At 41.4% G+C, this 26,765-nt stretch overlaps 2 protein-coding genes across 6 annotated transcripts; one reads left to right on the top strand and one right to left on the bottom strand.

Annotated features, from left to right (window-relative positions):
• Positions 1-1,352: 1,352 nt before the first annotated feature.
• On the top strand, positions 1,353-3,394 carry LOC115688739 (photosystem II D1 precursor processing protein PSB27-H2, chloroplastic). 4 transcript variants are annotated; one of them, XM_056318946.1, is made up of 5 exons: positions 1,353-1,564; positions 1,954-2,026; positions 2,180-2,297; positions 2,599-3,011; positions 3,104-3,394. In XM_056318946.1, the coding sequence occupies exons 3-5, from the start codon at positions 2,186-2,188 to the stop codon at positions 3,239-3,241; spliced, it is 663 nt and encodes a 220-aa protein (XP_056174921.1). In that variant the 5' UTR covers positions 1,353-1,564; positions 1,954-2,026; positions 2,180-2,185; the 3' UTR covers positions 3,242-3,394. The 4 variants fall into 4 exon arrangements, with proteins under 4 accessions (XP_056174921.1, XP_030470509.2, XP_030470508.2 ...); XM_030614649.2 differs by lacking the exon at positions 1,954-2,026 and having other exon boundaries at positions 2,615-3,011; XM_030614648.2 differs by lacking the exon at positions 1,954-2,026 and having other exon boundaries at positions 1,355-1,564.
• Positions 3,395-6,151: 2,757 nt separating this feature from the next.
• Positions 6,152-15,895, bottom strand: LOC115688738 (uncharacterized). Of its 2 annotated transcripts, XR_008818205.1 has the most exons (9): positions 13,205-15,895; positions 12,256-12,388; positions 12,079-12,167; positions 10,901-11,139; positions 9,914-10,000; positions 9,121-9,220; positions 8,775-8,976; positions 7,029-8,684; positions 6,152-6,651 (listed from the first exon to the last, which is right to left on the bottom strand). XR_008818205.1 is itself a non-coding variant. In XM_030614645.2 (8 exons), the coding sequence occupies exons 1-8, from the start codon at positions 15,470-15,472 to the stop codon at positions 7,441-7,443; spliced, it is 4,362 nt and encodes a 1,453-aa protein (XP_030470505.2). In that variant the 5' UTR covers positions 15,473-15,895; the 3' UTR covers positions 6,152-7,440. The 2 variants fall into 2 exon arrangements, 1 of the variants encoding a protein (XP_030470505.2); XM_030614645.2 differs by having other exon boundaries at positions 6,152-8,684.
• Between the last annotated feature and the right edge of the window lie 10,870 nt (positions 15,896-26,765).

Below are 26,765 nucleotides of genomic sequence, written 5' to 3'. Positions count from 1 at the left end.
AACATAAGAATGCTCAATTTACTAATTTCCAGAGGAGTATCCACCATGTTTTACCATATCATCTTACCAAGCCTCTTTCAAGAGATTTGGTAAAAAAGCTGCAACTGAATGAGGTTAAAACCCTCGAAATTAAGCAACGGAAACGATAACCCGAATTTCGAATTAGTATGAAATTTCTTTTTATGGGTATATGTGGTGTATTTGCCAGTTGGGATGTGTCTCATTCTCTCATTCCATAAATCGAACAATCGATGAGTACCTTTAGCAGCAAACTAGAGGGTAATTCCTAATAGAATTTGCCGGAAAATAATTTTGTCCACAGCAAATGGAATATTTGGGGAATTCCACCTATGTAAACATAACAGTTGTGCCCGCTTCGACATTAGGGATGGCATTAGGTCGCGTTTAATAGGGAACACATTACATGCTGAATTCTAATAGGGATTGAACGTATTGTGGTTGCGGGATGGATATGTGAGTTCATTTATGAAATCTATAAGATTTGGGACGAGGTTGAAATTTGTCTTGCGAGTACTCGAAACTTGAACTCCGCAGCCATTATACCGGAGTATTTATGCTCTTCTAAAAGAAATATTGTTACTTGCACTGTTCTTCTCCACGAGGCCGCTGTTGCAGTTGCTTGAAGGATTTCTTCGAGGTGTCGTCCGATGTAGCCTCTTGGCAGGGGCTAGCTTCCGGTGTTCGTCCCTACACTTCCTCTCAACCGTCGGTTCTTTGCGTCTCGTCGTCATCAAATTAGACTTATTGCGGGAGCAGAGTTGGCTCGTATACGCTGTTGTTGTAGAACTCACTAAACGAGTCCCGCGTCAATTGCACAATTAAGTCCAAATGGAGTTGGGATAAGTGGACACGGTTGTTGTTACCCTCTTATAGGACGCGATTAATTCGTGATAAAAAGAAAGGAAATAAATAAATTGACAACGGCTTTAGAGAGCAAGAGCTTTCGTAAGTGATATGCGAGTGAAGATTGAGGAATGGTGAAAAATGCGAAAGGGCAGGGACCAATTTATAGAGGTCCAAAAAGTCTTCTTTTTTTCTTGTTGTGCCAACGGTCATTGATCAAGTGATCCCAATGATCATATAATCACTGTAGTGGTCGGACCAATATGGCCGAATCCATTAAAATAAATTGTCGAGCGTTGACCGGTCCAATCCCAACGTGACCTCGGCCCAGGCATGACCCGCCACCCAACGGACGTTGTCTGAAACGGGTTTGCACTGTGCCCCGGCCAGCGCAACCCCGTGGCCGAGCCTACTTGTAAGCCAAAAATTCACTTGATCAAGCACCTGATTGGTACTCATGGATCTTAGTTGTTTCAATACCTTATGAAGCTTTTCACATCACTCTGCAGTGTGATTTCTTACATGCATTTTACAAAAACAACCTTAGCCATCCAAGAAATCTTGTCCGTTCTTCGCCATCCAACAGAAAACGCCTTATCTCACCAAAGGGAAAGCAACCTCCTTTCTCACAGAACCAGCAACACCGCAGCGACGTCATTTTTTATGGAGCCACCGTAGCGCCTGCTCTGCGAGCTTTTGGGTAATGCTTTCATCCAAAGAACAATTAAGAGTCAAGTTCCGTTTTCTTTTTGGCATCTCTTTACCAATTCCGTATCATCAGAGCCTGTTTAGTTGCTCGGGACTTCTGACAGTCTGCTCGTTTCGTTTTTCTTTATGCTGACATTGGATTCTCGATGTCACGTTGCTACTTGAATCAAGAACTAGATAGGTGAAAGAAAATTGAGAATGGATGAAAAGGGTGTCTCCAGATAGGCTCTTGTTTTGGGATAAGTGCTCTGTTTGATTAGCATGGTTTGGTTAAGAGATTTGGTGAGTGAAGACTAGGTTTTAATTGGGTTGTTCTCAAAAGTTGAACTTTACTGTGAATGTTACCTGGGCGTCTTTGAATCCTTGAGGATGTTCATTCAGGTTGCTCAAGTTATTGATCCAATTGTGCTCAACCCCTTTTTTCCCCTATCCTTATTTAATGGTTTTGGAGGAGGTGAGGATTGCAGAAGTGCAACTCTTCTCATATATTTTGGCAAAGCTAGTCCGCTATGGCTGATATGGCTGCTTCGGTTTAATTCAGTGTAAGCATGTATCCTTTGGAGTTTGATTGAGTGGATACCATTTTGTTTTTCCCCATCTCTTCCAGATTTGAATGTTGGCTGTTAACTTCACGTTGAGGATGGCTGTCATCACTGTTGCTGCAAAGTTATGTCCCTCAGCGATCTCTGGAGCCCCAGAGAAAACCTCGAATCTTGTCCGTGAATGTGAGTGGGAAATTCCAAATTGTTCGATTCCCGTTTTCCTGAAAGTTCTTAATCAGCCATGTCGCTGATTACTATTGCCGTATCTCCAATAGTTATGTTCTTTGTCTTTTGAACCAACACCGCGGCTTTCAGTAGGAAGGCAGCAGAATTATATATCCCAGTAATGATTCTCTAACAGGAAGATTGATTTCCTTAAACTCAGAATTTTTGTGTCTTCCTGCTTTGACTGAGTTAAGAATTCTTTATCCCGGCGAATTTTTTTAGACTGTGCACACATTTTCATGACTGTATTTCATAACAGACAAACTACAATCTAGGTATCAAGTTGTGCTGCCACTTGAGGGACCAACATTCAGTCGTCGAAATGCCATTATTTGCATCGGTTCTTCGCTGGCTTCTATTGTACCTGTGAGCTATGTCTTTGCCCCATTACCGGCACTAGCTGAGGAGAAGTCGACTTCAGAGGAAGATGAAGATAAAGGAGTCATTGGGGCAATCCAAACCCTGTTCGATCCAAATGAGAAGACAAAATCGGGCAAAGTATTGCCGAAGGCGTACTTGAAATCAGCGAGGGAGGTTGTGAAGACCCTGCGTGAATCATTGAAGGAAGACCCTAAGGATAATGCGAAGTTCAGAAGGACGGCAGATTCAGCAAAGGAGTCGATTCGAGAATATCTGAGCAACTGGAAGGGACAGTCGACAGTTGCAAACGAGGTGCGTGTTCTTAATGCTTTATGTTTGAAGCTTTTGAAGTCACATATCTGCGAATTTCTCCCCTAACTTTGTTCTTCATGGCTTTTCTGCAGGAATCATATGTAATGCTCGAGAAGGCAATTAGGTCTTTGGCGAGTTTCTATTCAAAGGCAGGCCCATCTGCCCTGCTCCCAGAAGAGATAAAGTCTGAAATATTGGCCGATCTGAGTAAAGTTGATGAATTCTTGTGAAAAAAAAAATAGCCCTTTACAGCTTTAGAACCACCATTGTTATTAGTTCACTGGCAGTGCCACTCGCAGCTCTAAAGTGCGGGGTCTCAAACTACTATTTGTTGTATTTAGATCATCAATGTTGCTATTTATATGAGCATAGCAATCAGGAAAGCCTTGAGTACTATTTTTTGCTGTAGCATGTGTTGACCTTGCCTTGATTGATAGTGGTTTCAGATCAACAGAGCCAAAACAATTCATTTGGAGTTTCAGGGCCATCTCTCAGTGAAATGCTCACCGTCTAGTCATTGAACATTCCAATCTCTACTTTTCTGCGAGTGAAAGCGGGTGAATCTGAGGTGAGTGATTACATTAAAGAAGCTGTAGTCTGTTATCGATGATGCGGTGTGTGATACTCTTTCAGTAATTTCCACACGTAACAGAGAATTATCATGATGACCGGAACGATCACACATTGTCGTCTCTTTGACACGAGCACCACGAGTACACTGTTTCCTCGTCGACGATGAATGTATAGTGTGATTCCACTTCTAGATGTTACTACCTTTGCTTCTTTCCAAAGTATGAATTTGGCTCGAAGGGATTGAATGGTGAAAGCCAAGGGTATGGTCTTGAGATTGTTAGTCGTTCGAATTGGAATCATTTTGTTTTTGTAGTTCTCTTTTCTGCTTTTTACATTTGCTTCTCCTTCATTGAAATATACCTAGATCATGGACTGAATAATCTGCCTCAAAGATCGACAAGAAACCGTAAGCTTTACGCCTGACCAAATTTTATTTGGTCGATCTATGTCGCGACTCTTCTGGTATATAAATCCAGGTCAGTCTCAAGCATGGTTTTGCCTATATGACTGGACAAGAAGAAAGTGAGCGAAATTGTCGTATCATCTGAGCGAGTTTGGCATGTTATTGTAGTAAATTCAAAGAAGAGAGTTGCAATATGCAACCCAAGAAAGAACCAAATAATTAAGTTTGTTAAAGAACACGAAAAGTTAAAAGGAGAGCGAAATAACAATTTGCAGTCAAGAAAATTCGAAATTATGGACGTCGGTCTAATTCGAAATAATGCCTGGCCGACTGCATCTGCCGCTGCCGGGCGCAATGTTCCTCCACTTGTTGAGCATTATGACTGCGATGCCTGCGATTCTGAACTTCCTCTGATCGACAGGAGCGAGCATCGTCGCTTCTTCATCAATAGGGAGCCTCCGAAACCCCCACCTCCGCTTGACACGACTGACCGCGCGGCAGATGAGAGGGACGAGGCCCGAGTATGTGTCCAATGCCTCCCTCTGCATCGCAGAGATGAGCTATTCACTTATCGATAGCACTTCTCATGTGCGGGCGTGTGATGAATTGGAAATCCTTGAGGGTACAAATAGTTGGGGAGAGGGGAGAGAGCAGAAAGACATGGCTGCACGTTAAAGGAGAGTGGCCAACCTCAATGGGACGATGGCGGGAGGCTTGTCAAAAGAAATGGCGAGTGAAGCACTCAAACTAGTTTTAAATTGGACATCGTTTGCATTGACCACATTAAAATTAGGGATGAGTGCATCGAAAGTCCTGAAATTTATTACGAAAATGTAATTGAGTTCTAAAACTTATAAAAAGTGCAATTAAGTCCCAAAACTTGTCAAATTGATGTAATCGAGTATTTCCGTTAACTGTCTAATTTAACTGATAGAAAATGCTGACATAGCTTTTTTAAATATTTTTCTCTCTTAAGTGGCCATAACGTGAATAAATCATGAAATATAAGACTAAATTGATGTCGTTTTGGTCAAAATCTGATTTTTAATACAAATTGCATTTAAATTAAATTAAAAAAAAGGAGAAGGGTTGAGATTCAGGCGGCAAGGGCTTGCATAGCCCTCATCGCCACCGAGCCCCGTCCAGCGGCTGGCGAGCCTCGCCAACCGCAAAGCGAGGTCCTGTAGGCCCTCGCTCGATCTGGGGTGGGGTATCTCCCACCCTTGTTGGCCCTTGCTCATGATGGTGGAGCAGTAGCGATCAGTTCTCAATCCTTCTCTTTTTTTCTTTTTTTTTTCTTTTTAGCTTATTTTTAAATTTAATTCAAAAAAATTTGTATTAGACATCAGATTTTGGCTAAACAAACGTCATCCTTCTCTTTTTTTTTTTTTTTTTTTTTTTTTAGCTTATTTTTAAATTTAATTCAAATAAAATTTGTATTAGAAATCAGATTTTGACTAAAACGAACATCATTGCCATAAGAGAGAGAAAATATTTAAAAAATTCACGTCAGCATTTTCTGTCAACCGAGTGTGGCACCAGTTAAGTTAGACAGAATTGACGAAATAATTCGATTGCACCAATTTGATAAGTTTCAGAATTCGATTGCACTTTCGTGATAAATTTTAAGACTTCCAATGCACTTGCCTCATAAAATTAAGTAAACATTTTTTTTTATTGATGCGAATCGCCACTCTTGATCTAGCCAGAAAACTTCTACAGAAGTACATATTTTCCTCACCTTAAATCCTTCATGATTTCTTTATAGTTGTATCCAGAAACTTAAAAGTCGCCCAAACCTTACCATCTATAGTTTCCTTGATACAGAATTGCTCCTCCACATACATGTGATACTATTTTCGCTTTACCCTAATTAATGATTACAGACAAACTTATTGCTACCTACCAAACTTGTAGGTAAGTAATTCTGAAGACTTTCTACAGGAACAGTCCAATGTTTTTCATTCTTACCTCTCGAGAGTCGATGGTACCACCGACGTCGAAAGCCTTTCCGTTGCATTGCGAACCTTTTCTTTTGATAAAAGTTCACGAAATGCGCAAATGTGACTGCTACACGTACCTCATTATTACTTTAGTTGCAATCTCAAAACTCTCCTAAAAGGCATACAAAGTCAAAACCCAGAGGCAACATAGGCAATTCGCATTGAGAACATAAAAGCAACTTTTTACTCAGAACCACATATGGCGAGATTTCAAGACTATCAATTATTGCCTACAAAGGAGACTAGCAACTACAATCAAAGAACCATTTCAAGGTGTACACTCGGATTAGAATCAAAACCAGCTACCGAAAAACTGAGAGTGGAAGACAAACCTAACCCACGTGACGAGTAAAAAATAAACCGTTTTACAGTCTACACAAATGGGTCACTTATATCATCCAATCAAGCAACCTCACAATTAGATTCCTGCACTAACGCGTATTCTGAATCCTGATTGCAGAGTCAAATCTATATGCACTAAAAATTGAAAAGAGAAACTTGACCTTCGCTGTGGGAGTTAACATCACTCGAATTCAATGTAGTTGCACTCTGCGGAACAGATGAATACCATGAACTTGTCTTTCTTGCCGAATCAGTAATCATGATTACGCTAGACTGAGATGAACCCACGGCACCAAATGCGCGGGCAACTGCAGCAGCTCTGATTGCAAAAATTACGTAGGAAATGCTGGGCAACAAGGGTCGTATTGAATCATCACTAGTAAGACACAATAATACAAGAAAAAAGCAGCTAAAAGATTAGGATATATACACCATGAGGAAGCAAGACCACGTATCCTATATATGTACTGCAAACACTGTGCCTTTCCAATCCCAGTCCATCAATCTTATCGTTTTACTGCAACGGCTAATTCCCTTATGGCAGAGATGATTCTGCCTTAACAGTCACTAGCATGAACAATAGAATGGCTGTATTGACCAAGCAAACCAAACCTTTAAAGCTACTTTGTCAGATTAGCATCCCAGACAAAAGCGCCTTCATTGATGAAACATCCAGAACCAGTGACAGAAACGTACCGAGAGACTAGCAAGAATTTGCAATGGTGCAGAATGTTCTCATGTTGTAAGCACCATGAATCTCACCAAATCCAGGGTGCTATTTCCTAATTGCACCGACACCGTAGGCCAGTTAGTCAATGTCAATAACATCCAGTATCAGAAGCAAAATAACGATTGGCTCAGACTAGCCCATCTAGTCGATCAACTTGACTTAAACAGATTAACTTGAATTGTGCGCAGTCACCTCCATGGATATTCGACTAAAGAAGCAAATCCAGCATGTAGTGTGATGATCAACCCTCGAATATCTTAAGGATAGCAGCCTCTGAATCAGATTTGAGATTAAATCAAAGACGATCCAGTTCCCAACTGCAGAACATTGTCGCTTCAATCACATGGAAAAATAACTTCTGCTAAGCTGCATCGGGTGCTAAATGGTTTCAACTGATTTGTTCTCCTCTCCCTCTGTAGTTGGACAATTTGATTCAAAGTTGATCTGCACTGAATTCACATCAGATACAGAAGCACCTTGACAATTCTTCCCCACAGTTATATCATCTTTCCTTAAGTCCTCTGCTTCCTCTGATGCTTGAATTGAAACTGCAGTAGAGACAGGAATATCTTCTGCATTCTCCTCCTTCCAGATTTCCATGGTCTCCTGCTTTTCCTCTGAAGTTGCAATAGGCTCAACTAGTGTAACCTTAACATCTGCATCAGCATTGTCATACCGACTGCTCCCACTGCAAGAATCCCAGTCAGTCTCATTCAAAGACTCACCTTTAGATGGAAAATTCAACAATGAATTGTTTTCTACTTCCACATCCGCATCAGAAAGTAACTCCTCATCATTATTGAACTCGATCACGTTTTCCTTTCGATAACTGATTTGGTCATCTGCATTTGAATTTACCAATATCAGATTTTCCTCAGACTGGTGAATACTAGGAGCATCTCTTGATTTGCCATCTGCACCCTCAGTTACATTCTCTGCTGAAATATCCACTTTTTCCTCATTGGCGTTGGTTAGACAACCTGAATTCTGAAAATCACCGGCAACACAGGAATCCGACATCGACTTGTCATCCATCCCAGATTTGTTATGGCTGACATCAGAAAGCAGGGGACGCATCTGAGTTCCATTTATGGCACAAGAATCACAAATAGAAGCAGCATCTGGAGTTCCATTGATCCCCTCAAGAATCTTTGCAGGTTTTACTTCTGAATTACTAGCATAATTCTTACATGCAACACCAGCTTCAGCTTCTGGGGAATCATCTATATAACCATCTTCGGTAGTGGATTGAACACCAACTTGAAATGGCAAAGCTGGCATTGATTTGTCTTCCACCTTACAAGCTTCTACCTCAGCTTTACATGGAGCAGAACTTATCTGATCTACATCAGATTCAGCAGACTTGTCAGCCAAATCAGGGTCAGCATCTTTAAGCATTTCACTGGAAACTCGAAGTTCCATATCATCTGAAGCATCATGAGATGAGCCATTCCCTGTTGAAGCATCACCCGGGGAAACATCTTGAGACTTTGGATCGCAGTCCACGATATCTGCTTTATCACCCTCACCAGAATGCTCGCCAGGATCGTCATGCTGACAAATATCGTCAGGTTCAGGGGAAGTAACTTGCGTGTCCATTTCCAGTTCCATGGTCTTGGCTTCTGTTAGAAACCATATAAACAGTAAGATGCATATACTGAGAATAACAGAAGATGTTAACAAAATTTTCAGACTTGAACCAGAGCCCAAACCTCTTGAGCCCGCGACAGTATCTTGTTCAAAAAGCATCTTCTGCAACATGTCTAAACCGGGGAATACTAACATATTCAAGGATCTCATGTACTGCTTCAAAGACTCCTTAAGAGGAGAGAAACCAAAGGCAACAGTCCATGTGTGCATAAGTTCGGATATAGCAGGGATAATCAGCATCTCAACTTTGAGCGAGCGCAGAGCCTGAAGTGGAATAAATAACTATTGAATAATGGTAATTTGGTTAATCGTCATAATAAAATATTCAAGGTGGTCCAACAAATGCATGTATGGATAATCTCATCTACACAATGCTTGAGGTCACCATTCACGACTATCGTTGCTTACCGACTCAATGGCAAAAAATAGTCTACGGCACATCCCCTGACGCCTATAAATATGTCGCGTCCCAATGAATGGCATCTCTGCTAGCTGGGTACCATGAAACCTATCCAGACAAAAGAGAGAGGTTGAACTACGAATATGACCTGCCATGTCTGTACCAAGCTGGAAGATAAAGACAGACATCTTGCTTGCATTCACACGCAAGCAAATGCATCTATATTGACATGGCATTTATGTAGAACACTTAATCCCCCAGTAAACTAAGCGATAGAGAAATAGATAACCAAAACAAAAAACAGTAAATCATTCAAGTTCAAGTAACAGAATGACAGAAAAAGATGGACGTTAGCTTGTCAACAGAGATAAAGAAAACCATAAAAAAGGAAATGCACTGCAAAGCATTTTTGCCTTGAAAGCACAAATCAGAATGGGAAAACAGAAAACACAGAAAGGAAGTCTATCAGAAGTAACATCACAGCAGCCAAAGATAATGCTTCTATCAAGGTTCAAGCATGTCTAGCATAATTTCTCATGTCATATCCATTTTCGAGCTGCTACACAGTGCTTTCCTCACTCCTTTTTAATTAAGTTCTTAAAAGGCACAGGAACCATGTCAATCCTTATAGAATGTAACAAACAACACCAAAAATTCAACTAGATAAACAGATTTCATTTCTTCAAGCCTCTCCTCACTCCTCTAGCCCTTCTCCTTTCTTTTTTTCTTTTACTCTCTCCAAGGTAGACAAACTACAATAATAATAAAACAGAGCCAACCAGAAACAAGGAAAAAACGCACCTGAGCGATGCTGCAGAGATAATTTCGTCACCCCTCTCCAATATAGCAGTGTAAAATCCACTATAGTTAATCCTATTGAAGTTTGATCTGTGCAAATAAAAAGAAAAAATTATCTGTCGGGGGAAGACAACAGTATCACATCAATAAAATGAGTAATCAGACTCCTAGGACCTCAGATTGGTTGTGGAGCAAAACATAGCCTCAACTTTCAGAACCAGACAACATAACCAGTTAACAGCTAAGAAATCCACTTAATTGCAAAAGAACGTTACTAAGCATATTTCGACAGCTAATTAATCTCATGTCGAGCATCTTTCACTCTTAAAGATGGATGCGGGACCAACTAGAAGACTGTTGCATTCATCTCACTGTCCCACTGATTTCAAAAGTTCTGTGAAAAGTAGACACTTGCGAGGCAGGTATCTTAACGAGATACATACTATAATAGACTGCACAAACACAACATGGCATTGCAGTAAATTTGAGCCTGAATTCTTGACAGCTTTATGATCAAGAATTAATCATGTTTACTAAGAATTATATCAGACAATCACTCCTCATTCTCACTTATGTTCGTTCCAGATCGCTCAAATACTTGGAAAAGAGAATAAAACAGTCGTAAAATTAACAAACAAGTGACAAAAGTTGTTTTGCTTGTCATTTTATGGCAATAAATTACCAAATAAGATCACAAAAATGCCCACAATATATTTATCCATGACAATGGAAACCCAAGGTAAATTTTAGTATTAGCCATCACGTACCTGCAATTCATTCAGTGTAACAAATCAAGGCAATTTTCAAAATAATAATTTCTTCATGAAATAGGTGCATCGACATGTCAAATTTTTCTTTTAATGTATCAACGTAACAAATCAAAGAACTTCCCAAAATAATCATTGCTTCATGAAATAGGTGCATCAACATGTCAAAATTCTCTTTCACCAATTAGCTATTGATAGGTAAAGGATCAAAAGTAGAGCTTACCCACAGTTATAGAGAACATTGTGAATCATATTTATACCACTTCTCCGGTCAACAATGGGTAAAAAACATTCATCCATAATTGTAAGCGCCACTGCAAGCTTGGAGTTGCATTCCACCCTCTGAGGAAGCGCTCGAAGAGACATATCTGACTCTGCATCTGTCCTGCGAATGAGAGACCATGAAAATCCACCTTCTACTTCGTGTTTGACCCCGAGATACTTCTGAAGATGTTCAAAGAGCTGCAAAATTAACAAAAGCTTGAGTGACCAATACAAACTCTGCATAGATAATGTAAATCTACCCAAAGAGGAGGAACAATATGGCTAACTAAACACAATATAAGCAACGCAACTAAAAAGCATTATCCTTTAAGAAAAAATCTTCTAACTTCAAATTTGTTAATGTAAACATAAACAGAAAGAAAGTTGAAATCAACAAGACCAGTAAAGCAGCAAATCAGCATTACTTTGCCGACATCTGAGATAATATTTTGCCTGGGAAAGAAAAATCAGTTATCTATTCGCCATCTCTATTTCATTATCCAGTTGCCTAAACCAAATCCCATGCTCACCACAACATATCCGAAATAGATATCATTATCAGCCTTACGAAACATGCGGTCCAAGCTTGGATGTTGCATGCCCAATTTAAGATGCTCCATGCCAAATGCAACCCGTTAGAAGGCATGGAAACAAGTGCCAACTGGTCATAATTGCTAAACACATGATAGATGCTCCTCAAGGCAATGACTTAGTTTGATAAACATCAGCAACTGCTTGACTTGAATATAACAGTGACTTTACCTTGCCCAACTAGAATAGGCACTACAAGTAGGTCTCCATATGATGAATTGCTATGCCAATTGGAACCACAATTTGGAACTATAACATTGCATCCAGTTCTAGGTATAAAAGAAAAGCCACAAATTTAGATTGGCAAGATTAAATGCTAAAAGACGTTAACTCGACAACACCAAGAATAAAAAATTATTAAAACCAAATCCTCGAGGGTTAAAATCCCACAACAGAATAACGAACCAGTTACTACTATAAAAAAATCACCTAGATGGGCCACAAAATCAATTTCAGATCCTTTTCTGCTAAGATGTGGATCAGTATTCAGTACGACCTTATCTGAGCTGTTTTGGTTGCAAAGAGAGAACCCAAAGAGAAGATTACCTCTCCACATTTCTGACCGCAAAAAGAATGACCTGTGCTATCGGAGTCCAAAGGAAAAGTATCTGTTTCCTCAAAACATGATTTGTGATCTGCAATGACAAAATCAAAATGCTGAGTGAATGTAGAGAGCATGTGCCGACCATCACATCAAGTGCTACTGGAAATAAAACGACTTACATTTTTTCTCACACAGGTCGCATGCAAAGATTTCACCAACAGTTGCATTATCAACATGCGAAGTACATTCACTCGCTACTCCACAATATTTGCATGTGCAGTTAGGGCAATGCCAGTCCCCAGGAGGAAGCTTCTGCAGTCAAACAAGATTACATTAAAACTAAAATCAGTCAAAAGGCAAATAACTGGGGCTGACCAGTTAGCTGAATCGAATGAACAAACACAGATGTCCATATCTATGAATGTAGACAAATAATTTACATACATAAACACATTTATGTCTCTCCTACCATCATGATCAGTAACGGTAATATGACAAAGAGTTGTATATGAGAGCAAGGTTATCAACTATTAAACAAAGAACATTGAAGAAAGGACACTAATAATTTCTTTGCCCCTAAAACGGCAGATGAAAACCGTGCCACTGCAATTAACAGACACAGCCATGCTGCACTGAGACGATGCGACTCAGCCAGTCAAACAACAATCACAAAAATCTAGAATCCATTTGAATATTGCAAGTTTCTCCACAAAACTAATTAGATGTCAGTAATTTCGTAAAATCAATTCAAATAACCATTGGAATTGCAAACTACAGTTATAATTAATCTTACAAGTTTTCGGGCAGTTGGTTCAATTTCGTTGCACAGCACGGTCACAAATTCAGAGGACCCCAAAAATTATCAGGGAAGAAGAGAATGATGACTTCTATGAATTCTTCCATTAGACTACCTCCAAGTTCCGGTATATCAAAATCTATTGAATAGCCATATCCTCTCACTGAAAATCACTTCAAGGAGCAATTATATTCTAACTAGGGAAAGGCTTCAATTGCCAGTGAAAAGCTCCAAGAATGAAGCAGAATTTCGATAAAGCAGTTGAAATAAAGATAAGATTTTTGAAGTAGCAAAAAGGACCACAAGGCATGAGCCATGCATGTCAAGACGACCTGGATGTTCAAGCAGCTCTGATGAAAGGTCGATGGACAACCATCACAACAAATCAAATCTCCACCATCTCCACAAAGGCCGCATGTATCATCATTTGGATCATCACCGTCAGTGTCCACAGAATGGAACCCCTCACGTTGAGACTCCTCTTGTCTATTCCATGCATCAATCTGGCACTGCAAAAGGGAGACACCAGAATCCAGATGTATGTTCTGAAATGGCTGGCGGAGTTTGCTGCCTGCATGGATCTCAAACTTTGACAAAGTGAGGATTTTGCTGCAGCAACCACAATGGATGCCATCTCTTGTAACCCATCCCTCCAATAGCGCTCGTGTTTTTCGACGGTTCATATACTGCACTTTCTGGCTCAGCTCCACAACCCCAGAATCAATCAGCCATGAAAGCAGGGTTCTTTTACCAGTATAAGGAACGAAACCATCACTCTCTGAGTTCAGCCCCTTGTCAGAACTGCGGACCAGTAAAGTACATCTGCCTAGTTTTCTACCTTTTCTTCCGTGTGCTTGGTGAAAATTGGAGTCAGAGGTGCCTTTCTCAACACTGCCGTGCATTGGATGAACAGGACCTTTCTTTGATGACTTACCCCCCTGCTTTATGAAGGAGCTTAGTTTTTCTTCCTCGCTATCACTGTCCATGCTCTCTTCTTCATGCTTTGGCTTTGAGTTTCTCCTAATAGAAGCTTGTCTTGCATTGGCACTTCCAGCGCCTTCTCTTTCTTTCATCCTCATTTCTTTCTCCATCTTCTTCTGGGTTTTCCTTGTTAGTTGGCCAAGAGTCTCATCTGATATAACAAAAGCAGACCGCTCCTCACTTGCTTTTCCCTCATCATTGTCATCATCGAGTTGCTTTTGAAGTGCATCATATGCTTTGATAATAGACCAGTAAGCTGTCCCGGCGGGGTTAATATAGACAGCGTCTAAATAGTCTCTATTCCTTCTAGGTCTATAATCAATTGTCCACCCTGCATTCAGTAGCATCTCTCTTATACGTTCTCTGAGTTTTTGCTTCTCCGTGCCACTGCCACGCTTCACTTTTCCTTCTTTGGGTCCGCTTGTAACAGGTGTTTCAGGTGACTTGGCCCGTGCAACAATTTTAGACTGTGGGGATTTTTCTTTTTCACGGCTCATTTTAGCTTGTCGGGGTTTTCCGTTTCCGCGGCCGATTTTCAATTGTGGAGATTTCTCTCTGTCACGGCCTATTTTAGATTGTGGGGATTTTTCTTTCTCACAGCTGACTCTCGTAACTGAGTTTCGTCTATCTGCATTCCTCCGTGACCGTGTTGGAGATATATCACTGTCCCCTGATTCCCAGTCATCAGGCTTTTTGATCTTAGCAGACACGGGTTTCTGAACATTCAGCTTATTTTTCTCTATCATCATCGGATTCCGCACCTCATTCCTTCGAATCTCAGCAAATGCAGTAGGACGGGATGTGACATTATGGGTAGTATCTTCAGAGATAGAACCTTTCCTGCCTTCCCCTACAGAAACTTTCCGACGTTCATCCCACTGATCAAGATTTCTCACAGGCCCACCTACTTTTTTCTTCGGGTTAACCAGCACCTTCAAAACACCATTTTTACCCTGAACCCTGATGGCCTCGTCTGGACGACCACCATATTTTTCTCTCAGCATTTGTATAGGAATTCGACCGCCTTCCCGCTTCATCTGAAACCTATTTTTACCTCCACCATCTTCCCTACCGAAACTACTCGTCTCATCAATATACATATTCTTTCTCCTCTCCATAACAGTCTGCCTACTTGAACTACCCGCGAAGTCCCTATTACCGCTGCTTCGAGCCACGGGAGGCGAGCCCAGGAACCTCCTTCCCGAGGGCTCGACCCCACCATCATCGAACCGTCTGCGGCCCATCCCCTCCCCATCAATCCCATCATATTCATCGAACTCAAACACATCTAACCTACTTCTCTTCCCCTCCCCATTTCGGCCGACCCCATCACTCACTTCAGAGACGCCCTTCCTCGGAACAGTCAAACCATTACACACCCGAATCGTCTCCGCACCCACCGGCAGCCTGCGGGGCCGCGCCAGGGAGAGCTCGTCGCTCGACCCCGAATCACTCATGACCAACCTGGGCCTCTTCCTCCGCGAGGGACCAGCGCCGCCACCAACCCCACCCGCCCCACCACCATCCCCTTTCTTCCTCACGATCAAGCAGCCCGAGGAGCTCCTCTTCTTCAACACTATCCCCGACCGCTCCACAGATCTTCTGCTACTCTCCTCCATGAGGCTCAGCCGCTCTCGCGCACCCCCCCACCAAACCCGAGCCCTAAATCTCGAAACCCATCACCACCACCCCCGAAGCCTCAAAACGAAAGAATTCGAAGAATAAGAAGAAGAACCCACGATTCCTCTCTCTCTCCCCCACGAACAGCAGCACGAGAAAACAAAAAGAATCAACGCATCAGCAGATCTGAAGCCGAACCATCAAGGAAGCTCCCGAAACCTCGACGGCGACCCAAGTGCGAGATTGCTTCGGGCCGACGACGTCACCTCCGCCGCGTGTGCGCCCGATTCGGCCGGCCGGCCGGCCGGGATCAGCAGTAACTTCGCAGCTGCCCGCCGCGCCTAGGGAAGCAAATTCAAGAACCGAAGAGAGAGAGAGAGAAGAGAGAGAGAGAGAGATTGCGATTTTCCTCTAGATGCCAAGACCTGTCAGCGCCCCCATGAAAATGTGAATCGGGCGATGGCTACCTCCCTCGCATGTTCCCCTGCGCGCACGCGCACCGGGTTCCCCCTCCCGGGACCCGGCCCCGAACCCTAACGAACCCGCCACGTGTCCAACCGCGCCCCCGTCCGGCCACGCGTCGAGGGATCATTGGGTGGAGCATTTTTCGGGGCCGTGCGCTCGCGCGTCGCGGTGCGCTGCTCTCTCGGCTGAGCGAGGGAGCGCGAGCGACACGCGCCGAGGAAGCGCGCGTGGGGGGTGGGGGGGAGGAGGAGGACCAGGGGGTGCTTCTTTTGTCCCCTGTAGTGTCATCACGCTTTTTTAGATCATGGGGATTTTGAACTGATGTGGTAAGAACTGAGGTTGTGTCTCCATTTACTTTTTCCAACATTGCAACTGCTTTCTTACGTCGCAGGGAAGAGGTAGTTAAGGATTTCCTCTTGAAGTATATAAGAAAAATTTAGGTGGTCGTTTTAGTTCGTGATGGAAACTTTTTTTAGGCCGGACAATAGAGCATCCCTTCGCTTTGTAAGGAGATGCTAGGGACGACCGGTGAACGACGGGATCTGTCTCGGCTGGGCACTCCCCGAGCCACTGTATTCGGGAATCGTCGGTCGCTGACTTGCTCGGCGACAGCGTTGTCGGCTTTCTATATAATCAGTTGTCTCGAGACTTGATTTCTCGGGCCAATGCATCTATTGGAAAAAATGGAGGCGGTTGCGGACTTGGATTTTGTAGGAAAATTTCGGGTGTATTTGTAAGTGTATACTCTTTTCTACCACTAAGGTTTGGCCTGGTAAAATACATGGGGGAAACACGGTGCAATTTTAACTCCTTCAATTGTGTGGCAGTGGTTCGGTTTTAAGGTGTGAAGATAGTAGTTTATGTCATTTTCTTCTATTGCATATATTTTTTGTTGTTGAACTTTTCATTAATTATGCAACAATGATGGTTTATGTCGTGTTATATTTGTTAATTCTTTCGCATTTCTGTGCTATTTTGGTACTACGGACTTAAAAGGATTGGAATTGGAGAAAAGGATGAAGGTTCCATTGAGTTTGTTTGATAATGAGGTTGCGGGCCGTCTGAAATGACTTTCATTTTTTTTGATCGATCTAAATCTTGTAACTCTACACATCGACTCTTTTTAAATCCCGAACTCTAGAATCTTTCACAATATACTCAATGTTGACACGTAGATTCATATATAATTTTTCATAAATTTGCTGAAATTTGAATAGTATTTGAAATTTTAGCAGTTTTTTTTTTTTACTTTTGTTTAAGTGTAAACAAATAACGTTCTCGTCCTACTCACAGCTCGCTGAAGAACCTGAAAAGCAAGTAAAGATGAATAGAATGAGCAACCGCAATCAATGAGTGGTACATCTCTTCTGAGCAAATCGAGCATCCACTGTGCACAGTTATAAAAACAATATCAAAACTCATTTATCTCAATCCAGCGTGTAATACACATACAACACTACAACAAAACACGAAATTTGCGACGAACGTTTTTCCGTCGCAAATTTACGACGGATTACATTTTCCGTCGCAAATTTGCGACGGTTTATTTCCGTCGCAAATTTGCGACGGATTACATTTTTCGTCGGAAAATTTGCGACGGATTACATTTTTCGTCGGAAAATTTGCGACGGAAAATACAATCCGTCGCAAATTTGCGACGGAAAAACGTTCGTCGCAAATTTCCGACGGAAAATAAAACCGTCGCAAATTTGCGACGGCATTGTAAGTCCGTCGCAAATTTGCGACGAAAACAACGTCCGTCGCAAATTCGTAGTTTATCAGCCCGTGATATTCCAACCCTATCTCTCTCTCTCGCTCTCTCTCGCTCTCTCTCGCTTTTCTCCCTCTTTCATATGTCTGAAATCAGCAAAATCCGCGCACGCACATATTAATCTCGGTGAAGCTTTTGTACCGGTAAGTGTCATAGCTAGCTTCGTGACTATTCGTCATTGCATTGTAATTTCTTTTTTTTTTAAATGTGTTTATGTTTGTTTTTTTTTTGTATCTGTATCACCGGTTTAACGACCGGCGACAGCTCGCTGGCCTTTGGATGAGGCCGAACGGCCACGCCGTTTTGCGACGGAAATAGTTTCCGTCGCAAAATTTGCGACGAATAAATGAAAATTCTGTTGCAAATTTGCGACGGATACTATGTGCCGTCGTAAATTTGCGACGGATACCTGATTCCGTCGCAAATTTGCGACGGATACCTGATTCTGTCGCAAATTTGCGACGAATAAATGAAAATTCCGTCGCAATTTTGCGACGACAAATAGTATCCGTCACAAATTTGCGATGGCAGATAGTATCCGTCGCAAATTTGCGACGGATAACTGATTCCGTCGCAAATTTGTGACGAATAAATGAAAATTCCGTCGCAAAATTTGCGACGGATACTATTTTCCGTTGCAAATTTGCGACGGATACATTCCATTTCCATCGCACATTAAAAATTATTAAAAAATGATTCTTAAGTGATTATTCTTTTTTGGGTATGTGCCTAATTGAAGGTCTCGCAATCCAAGTGGACGTTACAATTCTCATCAAATTGATCACTTTCTCCTACAAATATTTCAGTCAAATATTTGGATAACTCTTCTTTACATTATAATTTTTTCTATTTTTGCAATTTCATATTAATTATTGCGTGAATAACAAAAATTATAATTTCCAAAATTTTATGGTTTTAATTAAGAACAATAGATATGATATTTTAAATATTTTACCAGAATTTTTTATTTTAATACAGACACAATGTAAAGAGAAAGGGCTTGGATGTATAATAAGAACTTACCTGGACGTCAAGGATTGACGGATGAGTTTCAATCTTGGGTTGGAACTATTTTTAGACTTTGCTAGTAGTAAATATGAGTTTATGGATGGAAATAAGTTAAGGTGTCCGTGTAAAAAGTGCGGTAATGGTAAATTTCTTGTGTGTGATCAAGTTAGAGAACACCTTATTAGATTTGGGTTTACTCCGAACTATTATAATTGGACTTCCCATGGTGAACCATTTATATCTGATGAAGGATATGGAAGAAGTTACCAATTTTCAGTTAGGGAAGAATGTGGCTATTATGAGCAATTGAACCCATACGAGAGGATGGTGATTGATGCAGCTAGTTATAATTTTGTCACAGAATCAAATCATGCAAGTACTAGTTTTACTCCTACACGTGAACAAGTGGGTACTAATCATTCTTCACAATTGGAAGATATAGGAGTAACGGGTTTTGAGGAGAATGTGTATAATGAAACTTTTCAATCTAATCAGTTCTGGGATGTCTTGAAAGCAGCAGATGAACCTCATGGGCGAGGTTGTGAGGACCACACTCGATTATCGGTGACGGCCCGAACTATTAAATATCAAGACGAGCAAGCGTAATGTGTGCAGGATTGCTTCAACTCTTTTGTTGAAGTAATGCGGGAATTATTGCCTCGTGATAACAACATGCCAAGTGATTTTTATGATATGAAAAAGCTAGTGGATAACTTAGGTCTTCCGGTTGTAAGGATTGATGTATGTAGTAGGGGTTGTATGATATATTGGAGAGATGATGAAAATGCAGAATCTTGCAAATTCTGTAGCCAACCTAGGTACAAGATTAACAGGAGGCCGGGTTGTAATCAGAATCGTAAACCATGCAAGCAAATGTTTTATTTGCCCTTAATCCCCATATTGCAAAGGCTTTATGCGTCTAAAGCCACTGCTGAACACATGACTTGGCATGCAAATCATGAAACAGAAGAGGGTCTAATGTGTCATCCTTCAGATGCAGAGGCATGGCAACATTTTGATAGAACATACCCTAAGTTTGCAATGGAGCCTCGGAACATCAAGTTAGGTCTCTATGTCGAAGGATTTGCTCCATTTGGGAAAACAGGAAAAAGTTATTCATACTGGCCAGTTATCTTAACGCCGTACAATCTTCCACCTGGTATGTGCATGAAGACACCTTATATGTTTTTGACATTGATCGTGACAGGGCCGCAAAATCCGAAAAAGTTGATAGATGTTTATATGCAACCATTGATTGAGGAGTTACAACGGCTATGGGTTGAAGGTGTCCCTACGTATGACGTTTCTACCGATCAAACATTTGTTATGAAGGCTGCCCTTCTTTGGACGATAAATGACTTTCCGAACTTACGGAATGTTATCTGGATGGAGTACAGCTGGGATCTTAGGATGTCCGATATGTTTGGAGAGGACAAAGTCATTTAGATTAAAACATGGAAAGAAGCCTAGCTATTTTGACTGTCACAGACAATTTTTACCGCCAAGTCATCCTTTCAGAAGGAATAATAAAGAGTTCAGCAAGAATAGAACTGAAAGAACGCATCCACCATTGAGGTTGACTGGCAATCAAATTTGGGAGCGTGTGCAGGACTTTCCAACTGTTGTTGAAAACCCGCACGGCACGACTTTTGCGTACGGAAGTACACATAAGTGGACAAAACGCAAAGATATTTTGGGATCTACCATATTGGAAGGCCCATCTTATTCATCATAATCTTGACGTCATGCACATAGAAAAGAATGTTTTCGACAATGTCATAAATACTGTGATGGATGTCGCCGGAAAAACAAAAGACAACTTGAACGCAAGAAAAGATATGAGAGATATTTGCGATCGGCCAATACTAGTTGTGGATGCAAGCAAAGGGGACCAAAACCGAAAGCGGTTTATACATTGGATAAGGAGCAGAGGCGAATTGTTTGTCAATGGTTGAAATCTGTGCGGTTTCCTGATGGATATGCTTCGAACCTCGGGAGATGTGTTGATTTGAAGGAATGCAAGTTGACAGGTTTGAAGAGTCATGAATGTCACATCCTGATGGAAAGACTAATTCCAATAGCTTTGAAGGAAGTTTTACCGAACTTTGTATGGGGCGTCATTACAGAATTAAGCAATTTCCTCCATGATATTTGCTCGACAGTGTTAAAAGTATCGCACATGGAAAAACTAGAGAGAGATATTCCAATTATTCTTTGCAACTTAGAAAGGATATTTCCTCCAGCATTTTTTGATTCGATGGAGCATCTCTTAGTTCATTTGCCTTATGAGGCCAAAGTTGCAGGTCCCGTCCAATTTCGATGGATGTATCCATTTGAGAGGTAATGTTTTCTTTAAAATATAGTTCAAATGAGTTTATCATATAATATGTCCCGATAAGCTTCTTTCTATTTCAACTAGATTCTTATATCATTTGAAGAAAAAAGTGAAGAATAAGGCACATGTTGAAGCTTCAATTTGTAATGCATATATTGTGGAAGAAGTGACGACATTTGCATCATACTATTTTGAGCCGCACGTTCAATGCAAGAGGCGGAGAGCAGGCAGAAATGATGAGGGCCCCATTGATCCCAATTGCACAGCATTCTCTATTTTCAATTATCTGGGTCGACCAAGCGGTGCATGTCAGTTTCGTTACTTATCAGGCGAAGAACTTCATGCAGCCCATACTTATATTTTACTGAACTGTTCAGAAGTCGAGCCATACTTCAAGTAAGTGTAAATTTGTAAATATATGTTTTGCGTGTCAAATATTTGCTAATAATGATATGGTTTTTAATATTAGGATTTTCCAAACTTCAATATTTGGACTACAACCAAATGAGTTTGACCGTTTGTGCGATGAACAATTTGCAGCATGGTTCAAGACATATGTAAGTTGCCTATGGATCAAAACCAAGTTATTAAAATTATATACATCATTTAGTTAAATATATATTATTAACTTTGCATGTGTAACCTTAGGTTCACAGTAATTATGAACACTTTGGAGGGCAAGGATTGCTATATTATCTGTCATGGGGTCCACAGTTAAGAGTTCGAAGTTGGCCAGCATATTTCATAAATGGATATAATTTTCATACTCAAGAACATGGAATGGGAAAATCCACAATGAATAGTGGTGTGTCTGTTCGGTCATCCAATGGTGACAGTTCGAAAGATGATTTTTATGGCTTGTTGGATGAAATCATAGAGATAGAGTACCCTGGACCATTAATGATGCAGGTTGTGTTATTTAAGTGCACGTGGTTCGACCCCGTCAAAGGAATGAAGGTGCATACGAAGTTCAATTTGGTTGAAATAAATCACAAGAAAAGGTATATGAAGTATGAACCATTTGTCTTGGCACAACAAGCAATTCAAGTATGTTATGCATCATATCCTAGTTTGAAACGTGACAAAACTGATTGGTGGGCTGTATGTAAAATCAAAGCACGGAGGAAAATCGAGGAACACTGGAAGGATAGAGCCTACCAACAGGAAGAAGTGTCTAACACGGTTGAAATTGAGGAATATAACATACCAACTTTACGAGATCCGTGTGGAGCAATGATAGATGTGGATCCAACTAAAATTTGCGAGTTAAATGTACAAGAATGTTCAGAATCTGATTTTCAGATAGATGACGAAGACGAGGACGAGGACGAGGACAAGGACGAGGACGAAGACGAAGACGAAGATTAAAATTTTTGTCACAAAACACTACAGATGTGTAATTATTAATGCTACAAGTGCTATTTTGGTTGTTATCATTATTGTTCTTGTTATTATTGTTATTGTGCTTTTTTATTATTGTTATTGTCGATTATTCTTTTTATTTTAATTGATCGTCCGAAATTTTGTCCCTAAATGCCGACAAGTCTAATATTATTAACGTGCCCTAACATTTCCGATATTCTAATTTCTATTGCAACATTTGAGATGCCTAAATTTTGGATTGAAAAAAAGATGTAGCAAATTTAGGACCCAAATAAATGAGATGCTAAATTTTTGACCGAAAAAAAAAGTCACAAATTTACAACGTTCATGTAGTATGTGCATATTTGCGCCGGACTCAAGCTGTCCGTCGCAAATTTTGCGAGATAATTTGTGCCGTTCGAAATTGTATGCGGATAATTTAATCCGTCGCAAATTTGCTACGGAATTTTTTTTACGTCGCAAATTTGTGACAGATTTTTATTTTTGCTGGAAATTTTTTGTCGATCGCAAAATTTGCGACCGATATAGAAAGTCCGTTGCAAATTTGCGACGGAAAGTTGATTTTGCTATAAGATTTTTACCGCTCGAAGTTTTCGGCGTAAAAAAAATCCATTGTAAATTTGCGACGGACTAAGATTTCCGTCGCAAAATTTGCGACGGACTAATCTGTCCGACGCAAATTTGCCGTTCAAATTTTGCCGTTCAAATTTGCAACGGAAAAATTAATCGGTCGCAAATTTGCGACGGACAGTTGAGTCCGTCGCAAATTTGCGACAGACAGTTGAGTCCGTCGCAAAATTTGCGACGGACTAAGCTGTCCGTCGCAAGTTTGCGACGGATAGCTGGAGTCCGTCGCAAATGTGCGACGGACAACCACAGTCCGTCGCAAATTTTACGAGGGAAATTTTGCCGTTCAAATTTGCGACGGATTTTTGTTTTCGTCGGGAATTTTTGTCGGTGGAAAATTTGCGACGGATGTGAGAGTCCGTCGCAATTTTGCGACGGACGTCAGCGTTCCGTCGCAATTTTGCGACGGACGTCAGCGTTCCGTCGCAAATTTACAACGTTATTACCCCTCCCCCTTCCCCGACGCCGCCCCCCGCCCGATCTGCGCATTCTCCCCCGCCCGTCGCCGTTGCAGCCGTCGCGGTCGCCGCCCCGGCCAGTCGCCGCTCGTCGCCGGTCGGCCCGCGAGCCACCCCGCTCGTCGCCGGTCGTCCCGCAGCCCCCGCCCGCCGCTTGGTCGCCCCGCCACGGCCCGCAGCCCCACTCCCCCCACCCGTCGCGCCCTCGCCCCCGCCTCGCCGGCCGCCCCGCCTCGTCGCGCCCTCGCCCCCGCCTTGCCGCCACCCCACCCGGTCCCGTCGGCCGGCCGCCCGCCCGATCTCCCCTTAGCTCCGCCTCATCGCCCGCCTCCCGCCGGTCGCGTCCCAGCGGCCAAGCGCCGCTGCGCCGCCGCCCCTCGCCGCCATCGCCCCTTTGCCCGGAGGCCGAGCCGGCCGCCGCGCGCGACGCCGTTGTCACTTGCTGCCGCGCCCGGCCGCCGGTGCCGTGCCGCCAACCAGCCCTCGCCACCCGCCTCCCAATCGCGGCCGAGGTGTCACCCCCGGCCCGCCGTCGCCGTCGCCGCCCCCCACGCCGTTCTTGCCGCGCCCGACACCGTTGCCGCCCACGACGCCGTCGCCGCGCGGGCTCCGCCGTCGTTCGCCTTGGCGTGGCCGAGCACTGGCCGACTAGTCACCATTTGAGCTCACGCTTGCTGGACCGCCACCGTTCTATCGGCCGATTTTTATTGTCCTTGAACCAAGTAAGCAACTCTCTAAACCCTAGTTAGTATAATTAGGTAATTAGTCGGACTTGTTTAAGGATTATTTAGGATCACTTTTCGTTGGCTAAGTTACGGGTCGATTTCAGGATTGCATGTGGCTTTGATCGGTGGTCGACTGGTTAATTTGTCTATTATGTGGATGATTAAGCGTTAAATGACGATAAGGTGATTGATTAAGCGTTTTCACAGAAAATGCTTGAAAATTAAACAATTCTATAAAAAATCAAGGAAAATTACGGAAAATTAAAACAACGGTATATGTTGGCAACAAATATGAAATTTGACCGTAAAAGTTTTTTAAACTTTTTAAAAAACAAAAATTTCAGAATATCACAAAATGGCAAAAATTAATAGTGACCACCCATTTTCGATGAAATTTAGATTTTTTAACGTTCTGGGGAAAAAAATATTAAAAAATTAAAAATTTCCATAACCTTATAAAATGGCTTAACATAAATGTGGTCACCCATTGTGAGGGAAATTTTTATTATTTTTGGGTGAAAAAAAAATTAAAAAAATATAAAATTTCAATACTGCACAGAATTGCCTAGAAAACATGTGGCCATCAACTTGCAGTGAAATGTAAATTTCTTTAGATGGCCAAAAAAAAATTAGAATTTAAAAATTTTCAAAACTTCACGGAATGACTTATAATACCTGTGGCCACCCACTTTTAGTTATATTTAATTTTTTTAACGTGCCCTAAAAATTATTAAAATAAATAAGGACAAAAATTTTGGAAACTTTACTTAATAGCTTAGACTACCTGTGGCCACCCAATTTTAGTATGGACAAATTTTTTTATTTCACGAAAAAAATTTATATTAAAAAATAATAATTTAAAAATGCTTAAAATTTTAAAATTTCAAAACTTTACAAAATGTCTTAGAATATCGGTGGCCACTAACTTTTAGTGAAATTTTTTTTTAGGGCCCAAAATTTTTTTTTGCAATAATAATAATTTTTTTCTTACAAAACTGTACAGAATGACTTAGAATACCTGTGGCCACCCACTTTCAGTGAAATTTAAATTTTTGTACGTTGTCAAAAAAAATTTAATCAAAATGAATGCGATTCATATAGTGATGTTTAATACCTGTAGCCACCCAAATCGTGCTCATACATTGATGTTTCATATCAAAATGAATGGGATTCATAGTATATTTGTTTGTAGGAAATTGCACGTCATAAACACTTGACATTGGCTCATTTCAAGGAAACATTTTCTCAGTCTTTCCATCAAAATGGTAAGCTTCGTCATGTACATCATTATGTGTTCGTAATACGTGTCAATAGTTCTTTACATATTCGCATAACGTTCCTACTTTTCAGTATAAACGTGGAGGTCACATGCCTAGAAGACAAGGCTCTTCCTCGTCCTCGTCCCCGTCCCTTTGCTCTTCCCCTGTCCCGGCATCTAACCCTCAACCACAGTATGGTCCGTCATAATATGGACACGTTGGCCCTTCCTCCAATACTCAACAACATGTTACGGGACTTGGCCACATGCGAACTGAACGTTCTCCAGTTCAATCTCCTTTAGCTCCCTCTCCTTCCGTTCCACCCCATTATTCGGCGGAACAATCGAATATTGACGGAAACAGAGGTCAAGAAGATAACCGATTCTTCATATGCCCATTTGGAAATTCGTAAGTACTTCATTTTTATTTTAGTATATGTAATATTTAGGGCTTTAGATATTGATGTCAATTGAATTGTCTATGTTGCACAATATTCATATGAATGCAGATTCACGGATGCTCCGTCTGTTGTGAGGGAATTGAACAAAATAGTAAGAAACTTTTGGATGGGAGAGTATATTACTTACAGAAATGTTCCACAAGAAGTGAAAGAAATGTAGTGGAATGAGCTCAAGGTAAGTTTTACATATTTTATTTTCTCACCAATTAAGTGTGGTGTAGTATATTGATGGTTAAGAATGATGTAAAGGGACCAGAACAACTCTGTAGTTTTCGATACCTAAAGGACCAGATATTTTCCCCAACATAAACTTTACAAAATCTGTCTATATTTGTCTGGTGCATGGTTATGGATATGTAATCATCATAATAATTTTCAATTTGTGTTTTTATTCATTGCAGCGGAAGTTCAAGAGGGAGGAAGCGGAAGACAATGAAGTGAGAAGAATTTTCGATAAGAAAATAAGTGATTTTATGCGAAATGTCATGAATAGAGCGAAGAGCAAGCAAGCGAAGCCGTCTTTCTTTACAAACGACAATTGGGAGGCAATTAACACATTTTGGGCATCCGAACGAGTCAGCAACTCATGAGCGGAATAAGAAGAATCGATCTTCTAGTTCTAGTGATGGGTCGCCACATATCTTTGGGGGCTCTATCAACATTGTGGAGCATCGCAAACGACTGGTAAGTCTGTTAAATGAGTTATAAGTTAATTTAATTCAATTACTCATGTTTACATTTTGTAGGCACATGAATTGAGGACGGAATCGACATTTGCAGCTACATTTGAACGCACATTTC

This window comes from Syzygium oleosum, unplaced genomic scaffold, assembly GCF_021117445.2.
Source record: "Syzygium oleosum isolate NSW1041296 unplaced genomic scaffold, Sole_v2.1 Sole_v2.17, whole genome shotgun sequence".
Classification (NCBI taxonomy): domain Eukaryota; kingdom Viridiplantae; phylum Streptophyta; class Magnoliopsida; order Myrtales; family Myrtaceae; genus Syzygium; species Syzygium oleosum.
The sequence above is the reverse complement of the archived record's forward strand: the minus strand, read 5'-3'. Positions and strand labels throughout refer to the sequence as shown.